General features: G+C 37.3%; 1 protein-coding gene across 1 annotated transcript in view; it reads left to right on the forward strand.

The window, feature by feature from the left end:
• LOC311276994 (uncharacterized protein) overlaps positions 1-27,729 on the forward strand; it is a 60,778-nt gene that overhangs the window by 14,208 nt on the left and 18,841 nt on the right. The window contains exons 2-13 of the mRNA XM_084387082.1: positions 6,100-6,244; positions 6,490-6,648; positions 7,735-7,930; positions 8,893-9,024; positions 9,227-9,307; positions 20,058-20,702; positions 22,300-22,344; positions 24,421-24,540; positions 26,036-26,074; positions 26,160-26,213; positions 26,410-26,463; positions 27,465-27,572. Coding sequence (XP_084243208.1) covers positions 6,100-6,244; positions 6,490-6,648; positions 7,735-7,930; positions 8,893-9,024; positions 9,227-9,307; positions 20,058-20,702; positions 22,300-22,344; positions 24,421-24,540; positions 26,036-26,074; positions 26,160-26,213; positions 26,410-26,463; positions 27,465-27,572 — 1,778 coding nt within the window. The remainder of the gene's footprint in view (positions 1-6,099; positions 6,245-6,489; positions 6,649-7,734; positions 7,931-8,892; positions 9,025-9,226; positions 9,308-20,057; positions 20,703-22,299; positions 22,345-24,420; positions 24,541-26,035; positions 26,075-26,159; positions 26,214-26,409; positions 26,464-27,464; positions 27,573-27,729) is intronic.

Raw genomic sequence — 27,729 nt, forward strand, 5'->3', positions numbered from 1 at the left:
TTTCAACAAGCAGAACCTTCTTACAGAACACCCAAAACTACTATTTAAAAAAAAATTGCAATTCAAAGGGTTGTCTAAACAGCTGGGGTTTTTTTCACAATTTCTTACTTTTATAGCCAGTCACTTTATTTCCCTTACTTTGTTGGTTGCTTTGGATAAAACTAAATGTAAATGTACAATTTTTCTGTCTATTTGTAAGGTTGATAAACCTGCACACTTTTTTTTAAATTGTAAACACTGCTTTGCTTTCCCAAGCGGACATTCTAAGCTTGTCTTCATTGTAATTATATTTCCTTAATTTCAAATTGCAATTCTTTGTTTCAAAGTCAGGAACTGAACTGGAATTTTAAAGGCATTTTCATTACAGCACATTGTCAGCATGCTATAATTTCTGTTTTATCTCTAAATTAATCCCCTTTAAAACAGCACTGCTAAAACTGTTAAAGCTTACAACAAAATAACAAACAATTTGCTGAAGTCTAAAAGCTTGACATAAGCTGCACTGATAGCTGTGCTGATTCTATATTAGGGCATCACATCTTGCTATTATCGGCTAGAGAAGCCTAGACTCCGGTGAATGATAAAGAACAGTGTTTTAAGATACTGTAGTGGCTCTGTATCTAATTTTTGTGATCAAAGTTTGTGCCTCATGCATGCAGCATGTGACATGATGTGACTTGTGGCTAATTCTGGATTTTATTTAGTGTCCGCACATGCGATCCATCAACACAATCCAGTGTGCCAGTGTTATGCGGTGTCTGAACACTCCTCCCACATGATACAGACATCGACATCTGGAGCTGTGTATTGGGCTGTTAGGAACAAAACTAACCGGCATTCGCAGGATATGCTTAAGAAGATGCTTTACTTCAGTTGTTTTGCACCATATGCTACTTTATTACTTTACAGGCATCTCTTATTTGCACTTTCGAGCTTTTCTGCAGAAATATGCCATATGTAAAGGCTTTTTCTGTTTGATTTTCTTGTAGCATGTATTTTTGAGTTCTACACAATGAATAAAAGTCCTTTTCATCCTTCTGGTATTTTACTCTTTTAAATGGTTTTGAATTTAAAAATGAATTTGAATTTAAAAATGAATGAATTTAAATGGTTGCAATGCGGTATTATCTATTTCACCTTCTCATGTAAAGGGTAACTGTTTTGCATCAGTCTTGTCATCCCTCCTGCTTTTAAACTCTAAGCTGTCTGTGGCTCATGTATTTATGGCTTGACCGTAAGGGTTTTGCTTTTATTCTCTAGGTTACTCCTCATGCAGCATCCCGTTTCAAATGAGCCTGCTGAAGGATTCTTCTACCCACTACAAACCATTATGGAAGAGTTATGAGAGAAGAACAGACTTTACTACCAGGGCAGAGCAACTCATTCGTCTGCCTTCAAATTATCTTTCCATCGCTTTGTCTCTGGCACATTCTTTCCACACTTTTTTTGTGTCATTCACCCGTGGCCTCTCTAAGTGGTTTGTCCACCTCTGTATTTTGGAAAAGAGCTTGCACATTTCACCACAAATGTTGTTTGTTTCTAAAGAAAGATTCCAACCAGCATGTGTGAATAATCATGAGGGTCTTCGCTGCAGGGCATGGGCATAGATGAAGGGTCTTTCATTTGAGATGCAGTTGTGGCTTTTGATGCATGTCTTGTAGAACAATACAGTGCTGTGCTATGGCTGTTGAGACACTACAGACAAGTTATTATCATATCCCGTTATTACAGAATGCCGAACATTCATTATTCTAGTTCTCTTACGTTTGATCAATTATTCTGATTATGCATCACATAGAGGTACAGACAGAAAATGAAACAGTGGTTGCATAATTAGTACTTTTATAGTTACTTTTAATTGACTGAAATCTTTTGACTACTAAAGCCGGGCATACGATTTTTGCTGTCGTACAAGCTTCACCCCCTCTCGGAAGAAATCATTGATGCTTGTATGGTCACGGCTCACAATGTGTGAGAGGAATTACAAGCCAAGCCGAGCATGTTACGACCACCTCCCGAACTCTCGATCATTTTTAAACATGTTTTAAAAAATCAGGGAGTCTGCCCGATTTTAACCAGCATATACAGGTAGGCTGTCCCCTAATGCCAAATAACAACCACGTCACATAGGCTAGCTAGATCTATAAATATTATTATAGGTGCAACCCTACAGCGTGATACACTGACACACACACACAAATGCACTATAGTTGTTTTTGTTGAAAGGAATGGCTATGACTTTCTTTGCTTTTCAGCAAATAATTTGCTCACTCGTCTTTTTCTTTTTTCTATCTGAAGCTATAGCAGCTACTTTGAAAGCTCCAGTCTCTGCATAGCACCAAAGCTCATGCGATTGCCGCCAGCTCGCCATGCAGTATAGTTGTGCCATGTACTCCTGAGTGTCCGAACTCCTTCCTTAAGTGAAATTGTTTTAACTATGAAGATCATTCATTATTTGGTCGAGTCACCCTTTGTTGAGTAGCAAAAATTTAAATAAGATTAATTAATGAAATTATACTTAACTATTCTAATTTCAAATTTAAATTGTATTTAAATAACAAGGTAATTTTGATCAAACTCTTCTGTGTACTAATTTTGAAATCTGCTATGAGTGATAATAGCTGTAGTTTCAAAGCACACTTTCCACACTAGCTCTAATAACTTGTAATTGAAGAAGTTTGTCTTTTATCGGAGTTGGTTTATGTGCCCTATTATCCACTCTGTTGCACATCCATGTGGCAGTCGTACGGCTTGCAGACATGATGTGTCCTAGAGGAATGTTCTCCTTGGCGAAGTCCATGCTCTCCCAAACACAGCCACAGGAAGTACTGTAGGCCCGATATGGAAAATGCTTGACTGATGAGAATGTATCACTCACAGCCCTCGCAGAAAGTATTCAGACTGTATGCATTGTGTGACCCCCAAATCAATCTTCCCTGTCATAAACACAGCTTTGATCACGAGGCTTGTTCTGAAACACGGACACCACAGTTCCCCTCAGGATATGGCGATAGTTTACGAGTGCACAAGTTTCAAGTAAGAACGATTTCTGGCATCTGGTTTGGTTTTTTTTTTCTTCTTTTTTTCGTGTGTTGTCATTTCTGTGTCGTACTTGTAAGAACTTGGGTAAGAATCGTTTAACCTTAACCTTTCCTAAAAGCGCGGAGTGTATCCTTTCTCTAGTTCCCTTTATTTCGCTCTTCTCCTCCTTCCTGTCTTACTTTCTTTTCTTGAGTTCTTTGATAAATGACACCATGTTGCCGTAATGCTTCACAAGCAAATTTCTCCAACCAACTCTCTATAGATTATAATCTAAATAAGTGGAATATCCTTGGGTTGTCGGGATGACAGCATCTCAACATCTGGACTGAAGTCATCTGAGCTTTGATGTGAGTGTGATGTCATATCCTTAGTATTTATGGATCTTTTTGTTATTCTAAAGCAGGTCTTAACCTGAAAATCACTTCTTTTGTTTTCAGACTTTCAGCCTGCAGGCTTGGTTTGTTGATATATCATTGTAAGGACAAGAAGTGAGCCAAATTCTCTCAGAATATCAGTGAAAGTTTCCATTGGATATCTTGCTAATATTGTTGGCTAGTGGTTCAGAAACAATCATAGAAAGGTTTTGAAAGGTGGATTTAAGTCTGTGTCACCAGATAGGGGTTTGCATATCTTGTTTCCAACGTATATCTGTGTGACCAATACAGCTTGACTAATTTCCATGAATAATGTGACAACCACTGTGGAATTGACTGGAGTGCAGCATAGAATCTAGCTGTCCATTTAGAACTGTTATATATGAGCTGGAAGAGTATGAGAAAATGTAATTAAGGAATTGCTGAAATTTCTAAAATCAAAAAGTCTGGTGAACGTTTGGAGCATGTTCGCTTTGCAGTGTGTTTACTGTGTGACTGGGGGTGAGTAAGGGAAGAGGGGGATGTGTAATCCTGTTGGAGCAATTACATGTTCCTGGAAAAAGGCTTGCAGTCTTGGTGCAGTGCTCGTTACACAGTGTGTAAATCTGCTGTGGTCAATGTGCATGTTCAGTCGTCAGAATCCTCGCTTAACCTGTTTGACTCACTCTTCTCCTTGTTAACAGTGTTGGCAGAGGCAGTCTTGATGTCAGTGTCATCATGTATAATTTTGCATGCTCATTTCACCTATTTTTACATCTAACACTCACAGGTAATCTTTAAAAACACTAATAACTGAATAATAATAATAAAGTAATTATTTTGCAGATCTAAAAATGAATATCCATTTTTCATACTATACGTTCAATAGTGTTAGTATTTTATTCTTTTGAAAGAAATCAATATGTCCTTGCTGAATATAAGTATTAAATTGATCAAAAGTGACAGTGAAGACATTTATGTTGTTATAAAAGATTTCTATTTCAAATAAAATAAATACTTTCTGTTCATCAAAGAATCCTGAAAAAAAATGTATCATGGTTTTCGTGTTATTTTGATATTGATTATATCAAGAAATGTTTCATGAACACCAGTTCAGCCTATTAGAATGATTTATTAATGATCATGTGACACTGAAGACTGGAGTAACGGCTTAAAATGTATTAAAATAGTAAACCGTTTGTTGTAAATTGTAACAATATTTCACGTTATTATTGTTTTTACTGTATTTTTCATCAAATAAATGCAGCCTTGGTGAGCATAAGATTTTCTCAACAACATTGAAAAATCTTACAGACCTCAAACTTTTGAACGGTAGTATAAATTAATATTCTCTATTTATTGTTTATCAGCCATAACACGTATAGTATGCAGTACAGTCTGAGTATTCTGCGTGGAATACTGTATCCCACAATGCACTGCTCATCTTGATCTTTCATTTCAAGAGTGACAATCACCAATACTAAAGTGCCCCTATAATGCTTTTTCAAATATTACCTTTTATGCAGTGTGTAATGTAGCTAGCTGTTTGTGAAGGTAAAAGGTCTGCAAAGTTTTAAAGATCAAAGTGCACAACAAATGAAGTTTTTGTCTCCAAAAAGAATCAATTCTGAACTGCTTAAACGAGTCGTCAGCAGTTCTATTCTCACTTCCTGTCCTGTTCTATACCTGTGTAACAATGTAACACATTTGCGTAATGCCAGCCTATGGTTTTCATTGTCTGCGTGTGAACGACAGCTACTGTGACCCGCCTGAGAAAATGAAAGAGTTTTTTTTACCTTGGATGTATGCACTGGGGCACTTTAACTAGAATCTCTTTTACCCAAAATTGGCTAAAACATATCTGTTTTATAGTGTTTTATATTTATATATAACAATTTAACCCATCCATGTTAAGTGGCTGTTTAAATTTAATTCTAGGCCTTCGCTTTCAACTTTGTCTTGTAAATGAAGATTTGCAGTCCAATACAAAGTCTGTGTTGATGGATCAGTTATCTCAGACCCAGCAGGCTTCCCTGCCAGGTGTGTTTCAGACCTGCTCATTACAAGCTGTGCTTTCTGAGTCACTTACTCTCATTTGATTAAATTCAGCATTCTGCAAGATTTATTTGTCTCATTTTGTACAATACTACACACTAAAACACAACTGGAGGCATGAGATATTCACACACACATAAACACGAGCAATCACACAGTATACTCTGTAAATTAAGACCTTCAGCGCCCGCAGGAAATGAGCATGTTAAAGAGGGAACACAATGGTGGGCACTATGGGGTATGACTGCTCCATTTAAGACCAGCTGACTTGTTATGACCCTCTAAACATTTAATGAAAGGACTGAACAGGTCTGTTTCTTTGTATGTTGAACTGATTTCCTGAGTGACTGCTCTCTCACACAGACTACCCTCAAAGTTGCTAAGACTTCAACAGAGCTAATGATTAATATTGGAAAAATGCACCTACACAACAGAGCCTTTTGTTTACAGGCTCGGTTCTCATACCTGCTGTGTTATCTAAAACAGATGTTTCTGGGATCCATTATGCAATTTAGGGTTAGACCTAGTCACCCTGTGACTTCCTCACCCTCCCACAGTATGTTTCAGCAAAAATGCTGCAGTTTTGTTGAAAATGTGCTTAAATGGACCTAACTTCTTTTTTTTTTTTTTACTTTTAATTATTTGTCAGAAGCTGTAGACCTTCTTGATCATCTATGGCAGGTGGCTAATCTCAGCAACGCATCAGTAACCCATGAAAATCGAAGATGTCCAGTCCTGCGTGTAGGCCAGTACTCCACCCTCTCTGTACCACTACAGCAGGTGTTTGGACACAGGTACGTACACTCACGTGCCACTGACATAAAAAAAAGCATTTTTATTTTGTTCTTCAGTTTAGACACTCCAAACTTGATGTGTATATGCGTTATGATTGAAACATGTACATATACAATATAACAATGTTGGGTCTTTACTAGAATATCTACTTGGGTTTTTCTTTTTTTTTACTTTATGTATGATATTCTTTCTTAAAACTAGTGGAATCATGTAATATCAAGTTTTCTCTTTTATTCTTTCTCAGGTTTGGTGATGAGTTCAGTTTGCTGTTGCGTCTGCGTAGCTCCCAGTCTGAAGACCGCAGTGTGCTGACCTTCCTCTGTCCAGACGGACACATTCTCCTGCAGATCCGCATCAGTGCCTACACCTTCACCTTCATCAGCACCCAACAACGACACTACGAGTGAGTCTTCACTTCAGTGGCGGACAGGGAGTGTTTAGGAAACCTGTTTTAAAAATTGCAAACTTTAATTTTATCTCTTGCATTTGCCATGTAGGAAATATCTAGAAGTCCCTAAGAAATTTCAGAGAGTCTCTGATCTCTGTTCTTATTTAAAAAAAAAAATTATTAAGCAGTTAAAGCATCTGATCTGAACAATTAATCACAGGAAAAAAAAAATTCATGACAAGAACGCTTGGAAAGAAGACAAGACTATCTAATTGCCAATGTTGAATCATTCTTAAATGAGGATTAGCAGGCAACCATCTGAAAACTCAATTACTTGGTGGTCTTGATTATTTTGTGGTCCATACTTTGGTCCCAAAGCCATCATCTTGGCAGGAAAAAGATAATTAAAAAGGCACATCTCAGTGAATCCTCTTATGTAACCACAGTCTGTTTATTCTACTTCTCCTCTTTTTTTTTTCTGTTGCTTGCTTTTTAATGTCATTGACCTTCTTTGTTCCTCTTCCATGATGACAAAACCATTCTCATCATCTCCTCATTCTTCATGTCAGTAGAGTATTAGTTTTGGCTAATTGTTAATCTTAAACACAAGCACAGACCCCACCGTTTTGTGAAGCTCTGGGATATATTAAATCTAGATTTCTGTGACTTAAGCCAAGCCTTACAGTCGAGACGTATAAATGAGGCATGAGATTTAACTCGTGGCCTCTCAAAACTAATATTTGGACCTGTCGCCTAATTACCCACCTGCAGGACAAAATAAATGGAATGCATTTTACCTGTTTGTGCTTCTCATTCATCATAAGGTGACATAACAATGCCAAAATGTTCTTACTGTGTTCTCATATGGTTTTCTGTTTAGTTTAAGCTTGCATATGCAAAAAAAAGTCATGTATCATTACACAGACAGGAAGTGTTGTGTCTCTGAATGTTTTGCCAGGAAATTTAATGGCTTCTACTTTTCTTGGGTTCTTCCAACTCTCCCTGTTCTCTGATACTTTAACATGCGATTTGTTTATCCCACCTTGTCAAGAAAACTAAATAAAGTAGTTAGTTTTTCAAAACCTTTCCTGTCATTCCCAGATTCCCCGTGGCAGTGCTGTCCGATGGAGGTTGGCACCGCGTGGCCATCAGCGTGTCCTCTGGCCGTTTGGCATTGTATGTGGATTGCTCAATGGTTGAGAGCGTGGACTGGGCCTATAAGGACGGTCTGGGAATATCCACTGATGGCCTGGTAATGGTGGGAGGAATCATTGAGGGGTTTGAGACCCCTTTTGAGGTCAGTTTTCAAACATAATTTTGTTTTGTGTGGTCGAAACATGCAAGGATGTAGTACCTACTATGTGTAGGATGAGAATGTCCTTCATCTCACCAGCTCTCAGCACATGACACGTACTGTAAATACATCTCCAGAACGTTCCCAGTCGGCATTTAAACCCAAAGTCAGGTTTATGAAGGATGAGGGTCTCTCGTATAGGAGTTACTATACCCCAAGCCGAACATCTGCGTTTTTACTCATCCAAGATTCCAGATGGATTTGCCATTTTGTTGCTGACAAGCAGATTGAGACTTTGTATTTTTTATGTGCAACTATCTGTTACAATTTACCAGCACGATTTCTTACATAAATAATATCTGATGAAAAATTTGAACAAGCAGTTTTTTTAGCAGATTTTTTTGGACTTTAAAATGGATTTACTGTATGTTATGTTGTGTTCTGAAGAACAGGCATTTTAATGGGGCTAGGAGTATAGTTTAGACAGCTGTGCACAAGTTAAATGCCCTTTTTTAGTTGTGTTAGACAGGGAAAGTTAATACAGCATGAAGTCTAGGCTGAATCTCAGAGAATTACATCATAGAGTCCAAACATCCCATTTACATACTTACACACTGAACTCAGTCATAGGGTAACATGGTGAGAGTTTGCATTTTAGTAAATTTCTTGACTTCTAAGGCAACACTTCATGATCATCATATTATTTGACGTTAACAGATTGCTAGACTGTCATCTGAACTCATATCTGTTGTGTTCATATCTGACATGAACTCTTGCTGAATAATTGACAAATAATTTGCTCTGTTTTATATAATAGTTGCTAATAAAAACTGTTAATAAGTGTGCATTTTTATGTGTTTGTGTGTCTAAGCATGCATGCTTTGAATGTATGTGCCTTGTGACCATATGGGTTGTATGTGTGAATCTGTATTGGTGTAATATTTTCATTTGCCTCGTTTCTTCAGGGTGATTTGATGCAGGTGGCATTTCTGATGGGAGAACCAGATGCAGCTCGAGATCAGTGTGCCGGTTTCCAGCCCCAGTGTGACGGAGTCGGACACAAACCACCTCGCTCTCCTCGCATAGACACTGAAGAGGTGAGCGAGCCATACTGTACAGGGAATTTTATATAACCCGCCTTCCAAATCAGGCTAGTTTCTACCTAGTGACAGATCAATTTGTGCCAAAATATCACAGTATTTGTAATTTTTTGCCACTGCAATTCATATCCATTTTTATTTCAATATTCATCTTTTCTGTCTTCCTGTCTATATTCCATCTTTTTTTTTCTCTGTCCAGGAACTTTTACTGTCCTCAAATGACCTGGAAGACTTATTAGTGTCAGCAAAGGACAATGACTCTATTCGTGCAAAACTGACGGTAAGTATCAATACTGTTATTTTACAATTAGATTTACTGTATGTAGTAAATTAGTTATCCCCAAAATGAACATTCTATCATTTACTCACCCTTATGTCATTCCAAACCCATATGACCTTCTGTGAAACACAAAAGAGGATGTATTGCACAATAACCAGAGTGATCTTTTCTATACCACAAACAAAAAGAAGAGGACTGTCACACTTCACACATGATGAAGAAGCATCATAAGTGTTTTATGCTTTTGTGTTATGTTACAAGTCTTTTGAAGCCATAGAATTTTTTGTCTTATCATACAGCTTCAGAACACAATGTAGGAATAGGTATATAGCAGACAAGTCATATAAACCACTTTTATGCTACATTTATGTTGTTTTTTTTATTTTGATTCCCATTATGAATGAGAGCACTTTGAACAATCTGCAGTATACCTTCTTGTGTGTTCCATGGAAGAAAGAAAAACGGCTTTGGAGCAATATGAGTGAATTTTGAAGACAGGATTTTGGGTGAAGGAACCTGTATCTGTCTAAACCAGCCTTTAAATTATCTAGCAAAAGATCAAACAACCTACTAAAATACTATTTAATATGTTGATATTGGTATTCCCCTGCAGTTTATGAATTATTTGGATGAGGAATTGCTCACTCCTATCTGCAGTGGCCACATCGTGACTTGCTTTCTTGTAATTTAAACCTTATGCACATCTCGGCAAGAGCTGATTTCCATAGTTACCTCCATAGGGTTGTTTTTACTCACAAGAAGTACTGAAGAGCATTTAGTTTTGTGAATCATATTTTGATTGGATGTTTGATGTGTATATAACTGCTTGAAATTGTAGCCTAGAGCATTACATGTGAACCGTCAGTTTATATTTCCATTAATAATCGTATACCTTTTAAGAAGCTGTATTTACATACCATTTCTGTCAGACTGATAGTCATTTAATATTTTATGATCCTGCCAGTGGTTTTTATGTGTACAAAACCAAAAAAGACAGTCTAATAACATTCTGTAAACCTGTAGTCACAAACCCAAACAGGCTTTCCAAATCTTCTCTGTCTTCTCTTAAGCCAAAGAAAGATGGCGTGGGGTGTAGTTGAGCTACAAGAGCCAAGTCCGTGTGTGTTTGGCTGCTGTGAGCTGTTTGGCCCATGGATTCATGGTCATTGTGGGCTTTGAATTAAGTTTAGAAATTGCAGATATGAATATTGATGGACTCCATATTCCTTCTGATTCAAAACCAAATGTTTCTTTCTGTGAGACCGTAGCATAGCATGTTTAAAACATCTATAGTGCCTCAATCAATCACCTGGACTCCATTATGTTATGTCATAAAGGTGGAGGATTTCAAAGACTAAAGAACACCAGATTTTTTTTTAAATAACCTGTTTTATTTCTCCAGTTCTCTCTTGTGGTGTAACCTCTTGACTATGAACTTTTTGTTGTGGTGTTTCGCTTTGATGCCTCTGCCGTTTTTGGTTTGCCAGTTTCCTGGATGGATTAATGGGAAACGTATGGTTTTCTTTGATCTCTTTAACCCAACAGGAGGTCAGGGGTTAAAGGTAATCACTAAATTATCTTGTCACTCATTTCCAAAGTCACAGCTTTGAAGCCCAAGTCATGAATGTTTAGTTGGATATGTGTACAGTATGCATATTTTTGGGTCAGATGACCAATTGAGAGACTTGATATATTTTATGTATATGTCTATGTACAGGTATGTGTGTGGTATATATGTGTATACCTTGTATACCACTGACCATTACTGCTATATGAATGAGACCTCAAACCATTATTATTATTATTATTATTATTATTATTATTATTATTATTATGATTAAGGATTTTTGCAAATTTAAGGGATAGAATAGAGGGAATACAACCCACTTCTAAATAAGCACTATGGCTCAAGGTCTGGAGCAGAGGCCCTGTCGAGACATTAGGTTTTGCATTTGTAAATGTTATAGTACATGTTTGCTTGACCCATTGGGCGATTGGGCAGGGTTTATAATGCATATGTGTTTGTGTCTGCCTGATTTGTTTTGGGTTGTTCTGTTCAGTCTACAGGGGCAGTGTGTTTGTTTAAAAGTGGTGTTAGCGTGTTTAGAAATAGAAATAGCCTTGTTATTTCTGTGGGTTTCGTTTGGCAGGGGTTGGCACAAGCCTGTAATTGATTTGCTCGGCACTAAAATTAGGTTTGAGTTGGACGGAGTACTCCTCTAGGGAAGTGTCAGAATTACTCAGACAGGCTGTAAAGGATTCAACAGCTCCAAACGTGCCTTTGAACTCGCTCTGTCTGTGAGAATAAAGTAATAAATGTATGATCTGTGTTTAAAGGTTGTTTATTTGTTCATGGATAAAAGTGTGGACATGCATGAGACAGTGCCAGCTACAAGTATTGTGTTCGTTTACAAAGAACCTGAGCTGCTAATTTCCTCACCTCTTCTTCCTGACATCAGGGACTAAGGTCAAATGTTAGGTTGAGTGCATTTTGTCCATTCATGTCATTCTCTGGCCAAAGGGTTAATATGAATGGTTCTTGAGAAGGCCTGGATTTGAACAAAATGCTAATTTGTTATATCAGTTAGTTGAGTTGTTTAGACACTTTACCTTTCATTTTTATTTCTAAATGTGGTGATATACAGTACTACTCCTCAAAGGTTCGGAGTTAGACAGATTTTTTTAATAGAAATAAATACTTTTAATTCAGCAAAAGTGCATTAAATATAGTCAAAAGTGACAGTCAAGACATTTATAATGTTTGCAAAAAAAAAAAAAATGTAGTAGCACTTTACAGTCCTGTTCCCCATGTACATACTATGTACTTATAGGAATTGTAATAACTTGGTAATAACTATGTACTAACACCGAATCTACCCCTAAACCTAACCTTAACCCATGTAGTTACCTTATATTACCCAGTACATTCTTAGGTAAGTTCACTGTAAGTTTACATAAGTGCACGTACTGTTAAGTAAAGTGCAACCAAAAATTCTAGTTCAAATAAATGCTGTTCTTTTAAACAATCTTTTCATCAAAGATTCTGGAAAAAAGTGTTTAATGGTCACCACAAAAATATTAAACAGCACAACTTTTCAGGTTTTCAACATTGATAATAATAAGTGTTTCTTGATTACCAAATCTTCATATTAGAATGATTTCTGAAGGAAATTTCAATGTGAAATTGAAGACTGGAGTCATTTCAACTTTGTCATCACAAGAATAAATTACATTTTAAAATGTATTAAAAATAGAAACATTTATTTGAAATTGTAGAATAGCATATAGTAGAATATTGTAGTATTGTAGTATTTTTACTGTATTTTTGATCAAATTAAGGCAGCCTTGGTGTAAGAGACTTCTTGCAAAAACATTAAAGGATTAGTTCACCCCAAAATGAAAATGTCCTAATAATTTACTCACCCCAATGCCATCCAAGATATCCATGTCTTTCTTTCCTCAGTGGGAGAGAAATTATGTTTTTTGAGGAAAACATTTCTGGATTTTTCTTCTAACAATGGACTTAATTGGTTACCATCGTTTTTAAGTCCAAATCAATGCTGTTTCAAAAGTCTTTGAAGTGTTTAAACGGGCTGTACGCGATCACAGCTGAAGAAGAGGTTGTTATCTAGCGAAACGATAGGTCATTTTCAAAAAGAAAATCTAATTTATAGACTTTTTACCTTCAATAGTTCGGATTGAGCTGATCAACAAACGGACAGGGAACTACGTCATCACATTGAAAAGTCACGCCGGCGGCGGCAGAAGTACCGCCCCACTGTTTACAATGCGACCGTACGTAGGAGGATAGTTCAAATAGTATTGTTTGCTATTATATATATAGTAATAGTATTCAGTGAATATGAATATGAATAGTATATGAATAACATTCTGATGAATATGAATAGTAGTTCAAATAGTATTGCCGGCGCCGGCGTGACCTTTCAACGTGATGACGTAGTTCCGTGTCCGTTTGTGATCGCGTACAGCCCGTTTAAACACTTAAAAGACTTTTGAAACTGCATTGATTTGGACTTAAAAACTATGGTAACCAATTAAGTCCATTGTTAGAAGAAAAATCCAGAAATGTTTTCCTCAAAAAACATAATTTCTCTCCCACTGAGGAAAGAAAGACATGGATATCTTGGATGGCATTGGGGTGAGTAAATTATTAGGAAATTTTCATTTTGGGATGAACTAATCCTTTAATAAATATTACTGACCCCAGAATTTCTAACGGTGTTGTAGGTTCCTATTTTTCTGTCCTTCCAAACCTCTTTCCTCACTTTTTGATTAGCAAAACTCTACAAAGATGTTGACACACACATACTGGCGCACATGCTGAGGTAAGGTGAGCTCATAGATCAGTTGCCAGGCAACCTTGGATAAAAAAAATATATTTAAGAGTTATGAGCCTATGAACACGTGTCATCTGAGTAGTAATTGAAGCAATAAGTTGTTTTCTTGTCTGTTTTCTTTATGTATTTTGCGCACGCCATTTCCATGGCTTAAAAAATCCCTCTCAGCAGATTACATTAGATGCTACATCAAGAATGCACTGACACATTGAACTGAGAAGTGTCTCTTTCAGACATCTCCGATTAGATAAGGTAAGATCATTGGAGTGTATCTAGGATTTCACTCATGGGATGAAAAGTAATTTACTTCAAAATCTGAATAGCATAAATAAAGTTATGACTGTATTAGGCTTTATCAATGCCTACACGAGACAAAGTTGGTTTTAGAAAACAGAATTCTGTTAAAACTTTTTCATCCAAGAGATGTAAATTCATTTATTGTAAATACAAATTACATTTAAATTCTAAAAAGTTTTTACAAGCTGAGTCATGGGTTTTGGTTAAGACAGCTGCTGAGAGTTAAATCCATAAAACGATTGATCTGTTTCCAGCTGTCAGTTGTTTAGTACAACAAATATGAATGTGTTTGTAATTAATTTAATATCTATTTATACATGTGCGAAAACTTGTTTCCCATTTGTATGTCACAATGACAATAAACAAGAGTAACAGCGCCATTATGCAACAGTCCGGCCTTTTAGAGCTCAGATGTGCAAACTGTTACATACATTAAGGCATTTTTTCCCTTTTTGGTGTGACTGATGGTTTACTGAAAACTCCATAATTATATGTCATAGTGCAGGCGTCTATATCACGCCTGCTCTCCTCCTCACTGTGTCTCTATCCTCGGGCATTCACAGACCTCAACTCCACAGGCTGTAATGATCAGTTCTGAGACAGTAATTTAGTACCAGCCCATCCGCAAACCCACAATAAATCACATGCAGTTAATGCAAAGTGGCTTTAACATGCAGAAATATTACTCTTTCTCATTCTTTCTTTCTAGATAGATGGATGGATGGATGGGTGGTTGGTTGGTTGGATGGGTGGATGGATGGGTGAATAGATCATATATGCTGGATTGACAGATTTATAGGTGTCAGCATGGGTTGCAACAAGGATGAGTTGAGGCAGGATCGAGGTGCAGCAGTATCTTTTAATAACAATAAAAAACACACAGGAGCAAGAGGAAAATGCAGTAGATGAAGCAAAACACAATATTTCCCACGAGAATGGACAAAGAGCAATTAAAACAGACTGTGCGATTTTGGCAATCCTATAAGATCATTACAAATCACACTGTACGACATGGATCTAATAAACTTGGGTACGACATGTAAGTAGACTGTTTGATGATGACACCTATTGAATCGTTGGCTACGACGCAAGTTAGCGTAGAAGAATAAAACATCATCAACATGTGTTGGTGGTGTACAAATGCTGTTGTAAATATTTAAATGAAAATATTTAAAGGTTCTATCAGCGATTGTGGGTGACGTCAGTTCTGTTTGTGTTTGAAGCGAGATCCCAAACAAACCAAGTTAGCTCGCCCCTCCCTCCCGTTTCGTGCATCATGAAAAAAACGATCATGCACGCACATTTCTTAAAGTGACAGACACACGATATTCGGATAGACGTTCTACCTCAATGATGGCTCATTCTGCTGGGTAAGTCATTATAGTTGTTTTGTAACATAATTTTATAACCAAGTAAATATAATAGCCGTTACTTGCACATTCAATATTGTGTATTCTAAAATAGGCTAATGCAGAGAATGTTTTTTTTTTTTTTTTTTTTTTACTTTGTATGCATGAACATTGTTATCAACTACATAACTCGCTTCCAGCTTTGCTCCCAGCTAACAGAATATTCATTTGAAATATAAATGGTTACTAGCAAGGTGTCATAACGTTGCCTATTATTATTTATTTACCTAGTACAGTTCTGTACGAGGGAGAGGAAGAGGAAGAGGGAGAGGGAGAGGGAGAGGTCGGGCTGCACAAAACCTCACAACACCCTCCCCCTGTCGGTGATTGGTTGGAACACTATTTATTTTGGTTTTGAGTGGTTGGTGAAACCAATTGTTTTTGTGTGCAGATCTCAGAGCCTAGGCTGCCTACAGAGACGTGTTTTTTTGACGGCCTGCTTATGGGGCGGGCAGCTAGCGGATCGTTAGGAAAGATTATATGAATGTGATCATTTATGTTTGGGCCTTTTTTGGGCCTGAAATCGCTGATACAACCTTTAACCACCATTTCAAATCAGGTTTATTGCCAAAATGTACAGACTTTCAGCTGTTCGCAATGAACAACTACTCCTATCTAATAATGACACGTGTTTGGTGGAGTGCACTAATCCAATACTTTATGGTATTTATCTGACAAAATTTTATTTTTAAAATAAAAGGTTTTATTTTACAATGATTTTACAAAAATGCATTGAAAAGCCCATAGGAAAAGGCATACATTGACAACAATATAATCAGTTATTAATATTTTGTTGATTCTCTCATGTGTTCATACTTTTTTGTATGACAGCCTGTCCAAAAATTATATCCGTATGTTTCAAGGCTGAACATCTCTTTTGGTCACTCCTGTAAATAGATACAGTAGATACTGTATAGAAAGATGGACAGACAGACAGACAGACATACTTGTCAAAACTGGTCAGGATTCTATAAATCAGAACTGACTGGAATTTTCTGGAAGCAATTATCTGCTGTTTGGAAAGGACCCTTGTGACAGATCTCTGTGGATTGTCTCCATGAAGACTTCACATTGCTTTCTGGGTGAAGAGTGTGGATAGCCTCCTCTTTGATTTAGGGTTTTCTTTTTTATTCAGAGCACTGATAGTCACTTTTTCTCCTCTACTTGCACATAATTCACATCAGCAGAATCTCAACAAGCTGTCAAGCTTGTCATTCCGTCTGACGATGCCAAAATGTGTCTGCATGTGGGCAGTGTATGAATTTTCCAATGGTCCATTTGTCCCTATTAGCAGAAAGTTATTGTATAAACCATAATGTTTCTGTCAGTTAATTCTGATCCACCTCAGCAAGCATGTAAGTACTTGTATCTGGACACTACAAGCGTTATACACATAACCACTCACAAAGACAAGAGCGCACGCTCGCACATACACAATTTGCCCTGAGGCCACACAGCCAAACAGGTGTCTCATTGTGTGAAGTTGATGATATGTGTGTGTCTGCGTGTAATCTGCGTGAATGTGGGTGGATTGAGAGTTTGTGGGTGTGCTAGCGTGTTTTGCACATTATTGACTAGTCTTGTGACTAGTCTCTGTGAGCTTCACAGAATTTTTGTTGTTGGTGATGTATGTGTGAGTAAATGTGTGTGTGCCACCATGAGGATCTGGATGTGTTTGCTTGGATGGTTCCTGTTGGATTTAATGAGATTCGGAGCGCAAGGTCAGAGAAATCACATTCCAGAGGTATGGCTTCATTCTGGAAACCTTTCCGAAATGTGTTTGTTTGGGAAAATTGTTCTTACAAATCATGTATGAACTAATGAAACGTGGGTTTCTCCACTTTGATTTAATTTTTTGTGGCTTTTAGTATGTGTATAAATAATTCGTGTTGAAAAATAAGACATATGCGTGTAATCAAGTGTTAGTCCGTTTCTCCTGAAGGCTGACAGTGGTTTGGCTGCAGATGTGAGAGGTTACAGTGGTTTTGGTTTATATGAGGGAAATAGTTTTCACTGAGCTATAGTTCGACCCAGATTACCACAAATGCTGAGTTCATGTCCAGTGTCAGGGTGCAGATTTTGACTATAATTTACATTTATTGGTTGCAGCAGCATTTTACAATATTGCAATTGATTTTTCGCACTTTTCTCATTTTTTTGTTTACTTTTTGTGCTGCTTATTATAGCTTACTGTATTATAACCATTGCTCTTTATAGGATTTGTATTAATAATATTTTACTATTATGCATAGAGCTAAATTGAATTCTCAGCCTGACAAACTCTCGGTGGCAGGAAAACAACAGCTGTGGCAACAGTTTTATGACAAGACCAATATAACAATGGATGAGACTGAGAATTGTTCATCTTCAGATGTAATTGGTGTTTTCTTACTTAATTTTCTTTTTGGGCCTAACCATATTTTCTCCATATTAAATTTAGTTTCCAATGCCCACTTTCTTCGGAAATGTAGGACATTGCTTTATGGGAAATATTTTATGGGGCGCTGTAGTTAAATCAGTCAAAATGCAAGATACGGCTGGTTTGACATTGCCCATAAATACCTGCGTCTCTGTGATAGATTTACAGATAGTCTTTCAAGTCTTCTTTCGTGCTGACTTATGTGTGTGCGTGATTGTATGTACTAGACCCTTTTTTGTAGGCTTTTCCACTTAATATATTTACAGACCAAGGCATTAGATGTAAATGTATAACTTTCAGAACTGAAGTGATAATAATAATGATGATATTATACAGAATGATAATAGGCAAATTTCTTTTGCTCATATGCTTGCATTGGTTAGCTGGCATGTAGACATGTGTTTAAGTAATGTATCCGAAGCCTAAAGGCATATCCCTTTTATTTATTAGGGAAACTCTTTACCTCTCCTACAGACTTATCATCTGGCCCTTTTCACTGATCTGTCTAAACTGTGTTCAGTCAGGAAAGGTTTCTGTAGCAGACCTTAAATAGCAGCAGGGTTGTACATCATGTGCACATCACAGCAACAGCTCTGGGAACATTCATTCTTGAAGTGATCGTTGATCTGGATTATGTCTCAATAGCTTTACTCCTGTAGACAGATCTTTGCTTAATCTTGTCACAGCTTCTGTATTTCCGCCACTTGCCATGACAGTCGATGTGAGTTAGGGTTTCTTGTGTAAAAGTCACCACCACAATCCCGAGTTGTTGCTATATGGTTGCTAGGTGGCTCTATGTTATGCTGATCCCTAGATATGACTTGAATCCCTCCTTGAATGTCAAAGTTTTTTGCCCACTAGGAGAAAATCACTTTAGTGACTTCTTTTTTCAGTGATCAAATTCAGCCTCTATTTCCAAACTTTGTGCAAGAGAAAAAAAAACAGCACAAAAAAAGGACTCTGGTTATTAATTAAGGACAAAGCACTGTAGCAGTGAGGTTACAAGTATGTTTTCATGGTGGTCCTAGTCACAGGAAGCCCCCTTGTGGCTCAATGCTATTATAGCTAGAGCTGGAGAGGAAGTTGCTCTTTTCTGGGTGACTGGACACTTAATGTGAGTCAGTGTGTTCAGACCCTCTTTGGCAGGCTATTAGAGGGATATCAGACCAACAGGAAGATAAGCTGGACGACGGCCCTTCGTAGCCAGGTGGAGATCAAGTGTCGGTTTATCAGGCTGTGGCCACAGAAAGAGCCATTGTTACTCATGGTATTAGACCATAGGGTCTGATTTAACCTACGTTTCCGTCGTATAAAGGCTCTTCCATCTCACCCTTATAGGCTACAGTAGAATGTCATCTTGCTGACTGACATATTATTCATTGAATATATATATATATATATATATATATATATATATATATATACATATTAATATAATAAAATATACAATATAATGTGTAAGATTTATGTCACATTTGACCCTATCAATCTGGCAACACAAAATAGCATGGTTATAACCGTGCAACATATAAATAGCTTAATATACAACTTTTCATGTCTCCCAACTCTCTTTTTGAGTTTCTCTTTTTTGTATACATTGCAGATGCCACCAAAAGAACTGAAGCACTCGTATTGTCCTACACAAGTCACATTACTAAAACACTTGGCTTAGACTTCATGCAAATAAAGCAACTCGACAGAATCACAGCAGACTTTAAAGAGACACATGTTTCAATTTTGTATGTCATTTTGATGTACAGCAACAATCCCCTGCCTTTGACACCCTGATGTGGGTGTTTCATGGCAGAGAGAGGCTGTTTTTCATTTCCCTTTTCATCATTCAGAACCAAGACAGATCATATGGAATCCAGACCTTGATTCTGTTGTTTTTCTTTTTTTCTTTTTGTCTCTTTATCCAAATCTCATTGACTTTGTCTCAAAATGTAGCGTGTGTGTGTGTGTGTGTGTAGCTGATTGCTACAAGATGCTTAATAGTTTATAGGACTGTTGTTTATCTTCCTGGAATTATTGCGTATTTACCTGAGCATCTGTTAACAGCAGCAACTTCACAACCGAATATTAAAATGGATTACAGCTTTAATCAAATCACATAAACATTCTCATGGTAAATTAGACCTTATGAAGAAATACAAGTGATTACATCTACATTAAACATGTTATACTAAAAATAAAGCTCCCAGATGAAATTGAATAGTAGCTTACACACAATTCTTGGCACACATTAAGTAATTTCTTTATGTTGATAGGGTCTCCGTAGACGTGGGATTATACGTGGTGATGGTACTCTTCCCACTGGATCCAAACGTCCTGTCCTTGTTGGGCGAGGTGATGTGTTTGAGGTGGATGAGGATACAGACCTTGTGGACCAAAACATCTTGTCCAAAAATGGTGGTAAACCTTCCAAATCCTTCCCAACTGACACTACAGAAAGTCGTGACGGAAAACCACAATCCACATCTAAACGTTTAGATGAAAACATCACCACTGACAAGCACAAACCTGGCAAACCTTCTCCAAAGAAACCAGTGGATACCACAATTATCAACCTGGATGTTCAGGTACCCGAGAAACCTACCGGAAGTACTGCAGAAACCCACCTAGAAACCACCTCCAGTCCTGAGGATCGAGAATCCAACGTGTTAAAAGAGGATCTGGGGGCCACCACACAGGCTCCTGTTAGCACAACTTCTTGGGAAGGCATCTCAAAAGGCAGTGGAAGTACAGCATCCAGGACTCCAGATATCCCTGCGGGGTCTGGTTGGGGATCTGAGGAGCACCCAGGTACTGTTATACTCACAGGCAGGCATGGAGACCTTGTCCGAGGCTCTGATGGGAATATGTATCGCATCCAACGGGGACCCATGGGGCCAGTGGGGCCCCGAGGTGAGCCTGTGAGTATAAATTCTGTATATATCAGTGTTGTTGTTATAAACCATTGAATAGAATTTTTGCTAACTGAAATAAATTAAATGTAAGTTATTAAGCTAATTAGAAATAATAATGACAAAATTACTAAAAGTTCAATTAGAATGAGTACTGCTAATTTGAACATTTAATGAAAAAGCTGATTCAAAATATTAATAAATACTATCATAGTGTATAAATAATACTAAATAACACTGGTATATATCTTGCAGAAATTGTCAGTCTTGTGTCAAATTCTGTTAACACTAAAGAATTATGTGAAACCAGTCTGTCTAAGAAGGAAATGGACACAATAGCTGAAATCAGTTAGCAGATACGTCAGACAAGGCATGTGTAGGTTTTTACACAATAAATAGAATAGGAAACATCTTCCACAATCTGCAAAAGCAGGAGAACCAAGTCTGATGCAGAAAGCACAAGAGGGAAAAATTAAAGAAGGGAATTATTAGGACTTTGATTTTGTATATGTATATTTCAGCTTTTCTCACTGGCCACCTTAGATTAATCCGGCTCTCTAAAATTGGCTGTAGGAGGAACAACCCATCTGCATCACCCATTCAAAATGCAACGTTCACCTGGCTTTACAAGTGACTGGGCATAACAGGAGTAAACCCAGAGATGGTGCCATCTGGAGGCTTCTGTCTGAGCTCCTGTGGCCCAGGCACTGTAAAAGGCCTCCATTAGTTCATGAACGCTTGATTTATACCAGTTGGCTGAAACCATTAAGGACACACTTCACTGCCTGAGAATAAAATGCAGTAGAGACCCCTCTTTTTCACGTCTTTATTACTATCATACCCTGGATTTCTGTGGGGGTCAAGCTTTTAGTTAAACTAAGCTTTTAGTTTATGAACCGCTTCACTTGAGTTTAAAATATTGTACTGCAATGCAGTGTTGTTGATATTGTTAGCTAAAACTATTAAAATGTAAATGTTAGATGAAAAACTAAAATTAGAATGCATTGGCAACAAGCTGAAATAAAATAGGGTTAAGTTGAAGAACTAAAATTAATTAATAAATAAAGCAAAAAATAATAAAATGACAAAAGCAGTACACAATTACTAAAACTTGCACTAAAATGAGTACAGTAATTTATTTATTTATTTTTGAGGCTAGATCAATTTCTTTTAGTGTTCAGATAACAATAAACTCAAAAACGGTTTAGTGCCATTCTGTGATAAAAGTTTGTACTCTATGTGAATGTTTTTGTTGCAAGAAACTTGCTAACCAGATGTCATCTTGGAGGAAGTCAGCTTTTTGACTGTCTTTGTGATGGTTAAAAGATTATGTTTAAGTTTAACAATGTGCTTTTATTACCCTGATCAGAGTGCCACTAAAGTTAATGGATTTTATTAACTTGTCTGACCTCTGAACTCTGAATGTTTGTTTTTTGTTTGTTCAGATCAAGACAACTAGGAAAATTGTTTGTCAGTTTGTTATTGCTTATTTACTTATTTCCACTAGCTGTAAACCTTTTGTTTAAACAAGCTTGCTTGCCGTTAAAAATGAAAGACGCATGTTTTACTTTGTATATTTACATATATTTCTTTCTTTCCTCCTCAGGGATGTCCTGGCAGTGTTGGCTATCCAGGAGCCAAAGGAGATAAGGTATGATAATCAGAGTGTTTACTAATGAGAAATGAGTCAAAGTCTTCAGGATGAATGAAGGCAAGCTGAGGTCAGAGTGCTTCACCACTGAAGTTCATGGAAAGTTCATGTACCTTTGGTCATGACCGGATGACCCTTCGTGTCCTTTTATGACCTTTGTCACTTCAAAAGACTTCTTATATGTTCAGTCTATCCAAACAGAAGTCCAAATGCCAAATATGTAGTATTTCTTTAAAATTACATAAATAAATGTCTTTCAATTTCATTCTTTTTCTTTTTCTTCATTCACTTTATAGTAAGAAATGTAACATTTAAAGTTTAAAAATATCCCATCCCATTGGAATGTTAATCAATTCAGCATTCAAAACCAAACCAAAAGTAATGAAATCATTGTAATATTTGCAAACTGACTAGTCTTTTGTACATCTCTTTAAAGATCTATAGTCATATTTACACTGTAAACTTGTGCAATATGTTTTAATTGTCATAACCATTGGTTCAAAGACAAAAAGGGTTCTGTTGCACCATTTTGTTTATGCAAAACCAAAAAGATAAGTTTATCAAACATTTTAACACTACGTACAATACCATTCATAAGTTTGGGTTCTGTAAGAAGTCATGTATGCCCATCAAGGCTGCATTTACAGTAATATTACTGCAAATAAAGTAAAAAAAAAAAAATCTGTAATATTGTAAAGTAACAGTTTTCTATTTTAATATATTTTACACATTCCCGTTATTGCAAAGCTGAATTTTCAGCAGGCATTATTACTCTAGTCGTTAGTGTCACATGACCCTTTTAAATCATTCTAATATGCTGATTTGGTGCTGAAGTAACATTTCTTATTATTATCAATGTTGAAAAAAGTTGCTTAAAGGGCTGGTATAATGCCCTTTTCACAATGTAAAATAAATCTCTGATGTCCCCAGAGAGTGTATGTGAAGTTTTAGCTCAAAGTTGAGGGTGAGCAAAAACGCACAGTTTTTGTGTCTGTCCCTTTAAATGCAAATGAGCTGCAGCACCCGGCACAGAGGGCGGAGCTTCAAGAGCTCCTGTCCTTTTACCTCACACAAACATGCACTGAAAACCGGAGTTAGAAAGATGGAGAGACTAAAGAAGAAGTGACAACATGTATGTAGACAACATTTCTGAATGGTTAGTTTATGAATTTATGTAGCTTATGTGTAGTTATCTTCTAGTCATTGATTAGCATATTCTGTCATGATAATCTATAAATCGTGTTCCGGGGGCGGTGTTTATGTAAATTTTAGGGTTCATGTTGTCACTAACCCGGGAGGAAAGTTGTCTAGTCCCTACCAGCCGTTTGTTGTAGTCCTTAAAAAGCGATTTCTTTAAAAGAATATATCTCCCTTTGCTTTGAACGTTGAGCGTCGTAACTTTGCAGATGTTGCTTATGCTCAAACAGCAACATTAAACACTAACTAAAGTTAGAAAAGTGAATTCATAATCAACCACACCTTTCATATTTTTGTGGACATCATGATCCTTTTTTTCAGGATTCTTTGAATGTTTATGAGAAATAGAAATCGTATGTAACATTATAAGTGTCTTTACTGTTACTTTTGATCAGCTTTATGCATCCTCCCTGAATAAAAAGATTAATTTCTTTCAAAATAAAAAATCTTATTGACCCTAAACTTTTGCCCCCAATTTCACAGACAAGGCTTAAGCCTTTAAAATGCATGTTTGAGCTGTTTTAACTGAAAGCAGCTTGCACTGACATATCTCAATCATCATATGTCAGTGCCATTGTTTTGTCTCAAGATGCAGACCAGTAATATATTTTTTTCTAAGGCCTGTTTATAAAAGCTACTTAAATGTCCTAATTGTACTAAGGCCTAATCCTGGCTTAATCCAATTCCTGTCTGTGAAACCAGGCCATGAAGTCTTAAAGTTAAGTAGTGTAGCAGGCACTTGTATTTACATCTGGAAAAGAAAATTGTATTATAACTTGAGAGACAAATGTAGTAATTTATCAGTTATCTGGTGGTGTCTTTTCTGGCCTGTGTTCTGAGGAACTGTTCAGTCCTCCTTATTCTTGTGATGTTTTCTAGGGTGCCATTGGGCTTAGGGGCCGTCTAGGTCGCCGTGGATTCCCAGGACCTCCTGGGCCACCTGGGCTGCCCACATTCTACCTGTGGAGAAACACACCTGAAGAATGGGCTGCGTTTCAGGTGAGTTTTCTCTTCTTTTTTTTTTTCTCGGTTTCTTCTTTTACAGGTCTCCCTGTCTTCATTCCTCATCCCTTTAAACTGGCTGTCAGCGCACAGCTGTATCTTGTGTAATAGCTCAGAGGAGCACCACAGCCGTGATTGAATAAAGATGCCCTCAGAGAAAGAGAGAGAAAGAGGAAGGAATTCTCTCTTGTTGCTGTAATGGGGTATTTGTTTCCTACAGCCTTTGAACCGTCCCGCACTGCACATCCAGCAATCCAGCTGAGGGCAAGGGCTTTTTTTTTTTTTTTCACTTACTGGCGCATGAGGTCATAAGTTGTTCCTGTAACCGAAGGGAAAGCAGGAGAGATATCCACTTTGCTCAAGCCCAGAACAAGGTTACCTCAACACTATCAATCAGTCTCACCCTTCATGTCAGTTTCCAGCTCTGTATCTCCGAACGCATCTCCTTTGTGATAACTGAAACCTCGGCGTGGTGTAATTAAAAGCAGCCTGTGACCTCGTAGCTTATTTTGGTATCCGTGTCCTGTGTGCAAGATGCTGCCTTTGTGAAGGCCTTTGTAGTTTACAGGGCAGCTTTTAAGTCTAGAGTCTGGTTGGATGAGAATGTAAAGCTTTAGTAAGACCAGAATAGCATGGCTATGGCTTTTGTCTTCATTAAAATGACTCCTCAGAGTAATGAAGTGGAAAGCTTCAAGAATAGACTAGGAATGAGAAAAAAAAATATTTAGAAAATTGGCTAATTTGTGGGTTGTCTGAATGACTCACCAATTATTCTGCCCAAGGAAGCTCAGTATAATTAGGCTGGTTTTAAATTCTCCTGACCTCGATTTGTAGGGCTGCACAATACATTGAAATAGAATCAGTACTAATGCCATATCTTGATATTGATTTTCAGTATAGTATTTGCATTTCGATTTGCAATAGTAAAATCGTTAAGGGTGTGATTTGAATTAAAAACACAACTGCACTTCAAAAACAGTGGGAATGTTGAAAACTTCAAGTGGAACTCAAGTCTGAAGTCTGTTTACTTTAATGGTTACTTAAAGAGGCTTGAGTTGGTTCATGTAAAGAGTATACCCAAGTGTGAACACTAATTGTTTTCCCATTTTCCCATATTGTTCTACCCTAAAAGGATGTTTCATGCTTAAAAGAAGGATTTTTTTATTTTTTATTTTATCTTTGCAGATGCACTCCCCTTCTATAATAATTAGTTATTTTCAACTATAGCTATTCAGGTAATCTAGTGACTTGCATGAATTATATATATGTTTTCAGATTGCAATATATATTGTAGAAAAACTAAATATTGCAATGTCATTGTTTCCTAATACTGTGTTGCCCTACCAATCAGACACATTTCTTAGGAGGTTTAGCTTTACAGATTATCAGATAATGCTTTAATATCAGCAGTGATTTGGAAGATGTGATAAACATGGATAGTCATGTGATGGCTCAAATCAATGAAATATTTTTCTCTCACTCTCTCCTCCAGCAAACATCGTTCTTCCAGCTTCTCCTTGCAGGCTGGCCTGTAAGTATACAGCACATGTTTGTGTGATTTATGTTTCTGAACATGGAATATCCCTGACACTGTTCTATTTCCTGTGAGCTTGTAGAGAGTGCAAGGCCTGCCTGGTCCGGAAGGAGAGATGGGAAAACCTGGGCGGCAGGTGAGGCAGATCCTGTCTGTGTTTACCGGCTCCTTTAATTAGACTTTGATGAGGTTTAGTGACACCTGTGTTATGTAGCTCAGTACTTCCTGATCTCAGATGACAACACCTGCTCTGCTAAATCATGTTCGTTCTCTCTCTCTCTCTCTCTCTCTCTCTCTCTCTCTCTATCTCTCTCTCTCTCTATCTCTACTAGGGGCCACCTGGGGAGCCAGGTGAACGAGGCCATCCAGGACGTATGGGAGACATGGTAATATCCTATAATGCAATCATTCTCATTTTTAGTGGTCCTTACTAAGGCAAGCATCATTTTTATCAGTGGTGCTTGTTATGGCAAGCATCCCGACTGCTATCGTAAAACTATTAACCTCAATTAAAGTCCTGATCGACGTTCAATAATATTTATCCTCTAGCGGATCTCCTAATCAACGTCGGCTGAGTCGGTCAATGTCTTGACCCAGAGCAAGACATCATGTCACCTCAAATTAGTGGCAATTAATTAGCTGCCTTTTTATTGAACTGCGTGGGAGTTATTACACACACTACCCCACCCAATCATTGTTGAGATTTAACCACAGATGTAAACAAAGGTCCTTGTATCTGCATTCCCCATTGCGGTTTGTGACTGACATGTCACTTCCCAAAGCCCATGCATGAATCACTGCTAAACTGAGCTTCTGTCAACATTTAATGAAGTAGAGTGCACTGCTATGGGAAGGAGTTGATAGATAGATAGATAGATAGATAGATAGATAGATAGATAGATAGATAGATAGATAGATAGATAGATAGATAGATAGACAGACAGACAGACAGACAGACAGACAAGCTTCAGGTCAGGAAATCAATCCCAGGTTTCTTTGGATGCATTTACATTGCAAGGCCTAATGCACAGACATAGATATTTTGACTTATACCTGATTTTAAGTCCTGCCTATTTGTATTCACAAGACATTATCAACTATGTCCACATTAACATGAAACTATCACTTTATATTCCTTTTAAATCACTTCACCATTCTGATATATTTAGATGTAATTTAACTGTAGGTCAGAAAACCAACATGTTTAGCATCCATCTGCACATTCTCCAGGAGTAAATTTAGTACCTGTAGATCTACTATAAGCAACCAGCACTGAAAGTTTTAGACATTACATAATATAGCCACAGTTACAGTATTAGTTCATGCTATTATGATTCTCATATACTTTTCCTTCTTTTATAATGATTTAATCTGTGCTATTTTGAAGGGTGACCGTGGACCAAATGGTGTGGTTGGAAGAGCAGGAGTCTTTGGAAAGGATGGGGAAAACGGACTGGACGGGCCTCAGGGGTCTCCAGGAATTCCAGGACCAAAGGTCAAGTAACCATGTTACATCTTACACCATAAACAAATTACTCTTGTTACAGACTCTGATCCAGACTGCTTTATTTTGGCAGAAATAAGCAATTTATTTTAGTATCCTGACCTATAAGTGTTTTAATTGTGTGTGATGTTTCCTGATTCCTGTTAAC

This window comes from Rutilus rutilus, assembly GCF_951802725.1.
Source record: "Rutilus rutilus genome assembly, chromosome: 18".
NCBI lineage: Eukaryota > Metazoa > Chordata > Actinopteri > Cypriniformes > Leuciscidae > Rutilus > Rutilus rutilus.